The sequence below is a fragment of the Rhincodon typus genome, chromosome 9 (genome assembly GCF_021869965.1).
Source record: "Rhincodon typus isolate 14 chromosome 9, sRhiTyp1.1, whole genome shotgun sequence".
Classification (NCBI taxonomy): domain Eukaryota; kingdom Metazoa; phylum Chordata; class Chondrichthyes; order Orectolobiformes; family Rhincodontidae; genus Rhincodon; species Rhincodon typus.
In genome coordinates, this window is record NC_063340.1 from 21,009,993 (window position 1) to 21,010,858 (window position 866).

Genomic DNA, 866 nt, shown 5'->3' on the forward strand with positions numbered 1-866 from the left:
TTGATGCTGCCTGGCCTGCTGTGTTCCTCCAGCTCCACACTGTGTAATGACACACAAAAAAGTCTTTTTTTCAGAAACTCAGCACATCCAAAAGCCCTTTGCAACCACATACAGTGCTTTTCAAAAAAATCGAGTCACTGTTGCAACATAGGATAACAGTTCTATTTTGAATGGGGGGGAAAAAAAAGGATGTGGCAAACAGGCAGAAAGTAAAGCCAAGAAGTAAAGCTGCAGGGCAATGGGGTAAAAAAATTCAAACATGAATTTGAAATAGGTGTTTGTTAAAAACAAACAAAAAAAATCAATAAAAAATACTTTTAAACATATCGTAACTACAAAGATTGTTACCAGCCAGTTTTTTTTTAATTGAAACAGATCTACAGACAAAAGTAGAAGTGCAATAACAGTAACTCTTCATTAAAACTATCACGGCCTATACACAAAGACATACAATTGTACCACATTTAGACTTTAACCATTCGGGACTAAGAGCAAATTACATCAAATCCCCAAAATTCCAGTAGAAGCCTTGAAGATATTTGTTTATGAACAACAGGAAACAGCCAAGTGACTGTTGCCCAAACCACACCTCACATACCTTATTACCCTCACCCAGGTTAACAGGGTTGTCCGACATTGCTCCCCTCCTGCAAAAGAAAACATTAAATGCTGAAACAGGCGACAAACTTTCCACCCCTTAATAACCCGTGTCTGAAAACTCAATCCCACCAGCAGCTACACTCTTGTCAACTCGACAGCCCCGCCTTTGCTGCCTTCCTAATGGTGAAGCGGCTTTCCGCCCCCTCGTATAATTTCGAGACTTCATTGGTCTAGAGCAATGTCCGTCAACACCAGGAGGGGGCGGG

The 866-nt window shown here is 40.9% G+C and overlaps 1 protein-coding gene across 2 annotated transcripts in view; it reads right to left on the bottom strand.

Moving 5' to 3' along the window:
- Positions 1-800, bottom strand: part of snx5 (sorting nexin 5) — a 54,871-nt gene extending 54,071 nt beyond the window's left edge. For both annotated transcript variants that reach the window (XM_048600813.1, XM_020517725.2), the window contains exons 1-2: positions 730-800; positions 599-647 (exon numbers count right to left, since the gene is read on the bottom strand). In XM_048600813.1, the coding sequence (XP_048456770.1) occupies positions 599-637 (39 nt within the window). In that variant the 5' untranslated portion in view covers positions 638-647; positions 730-800. The remainder of the gene's footprint in view (positions 1-598; positions 648-729) is intronic.
- Positions 801-866: the final 66 nt, after the last annotated feature.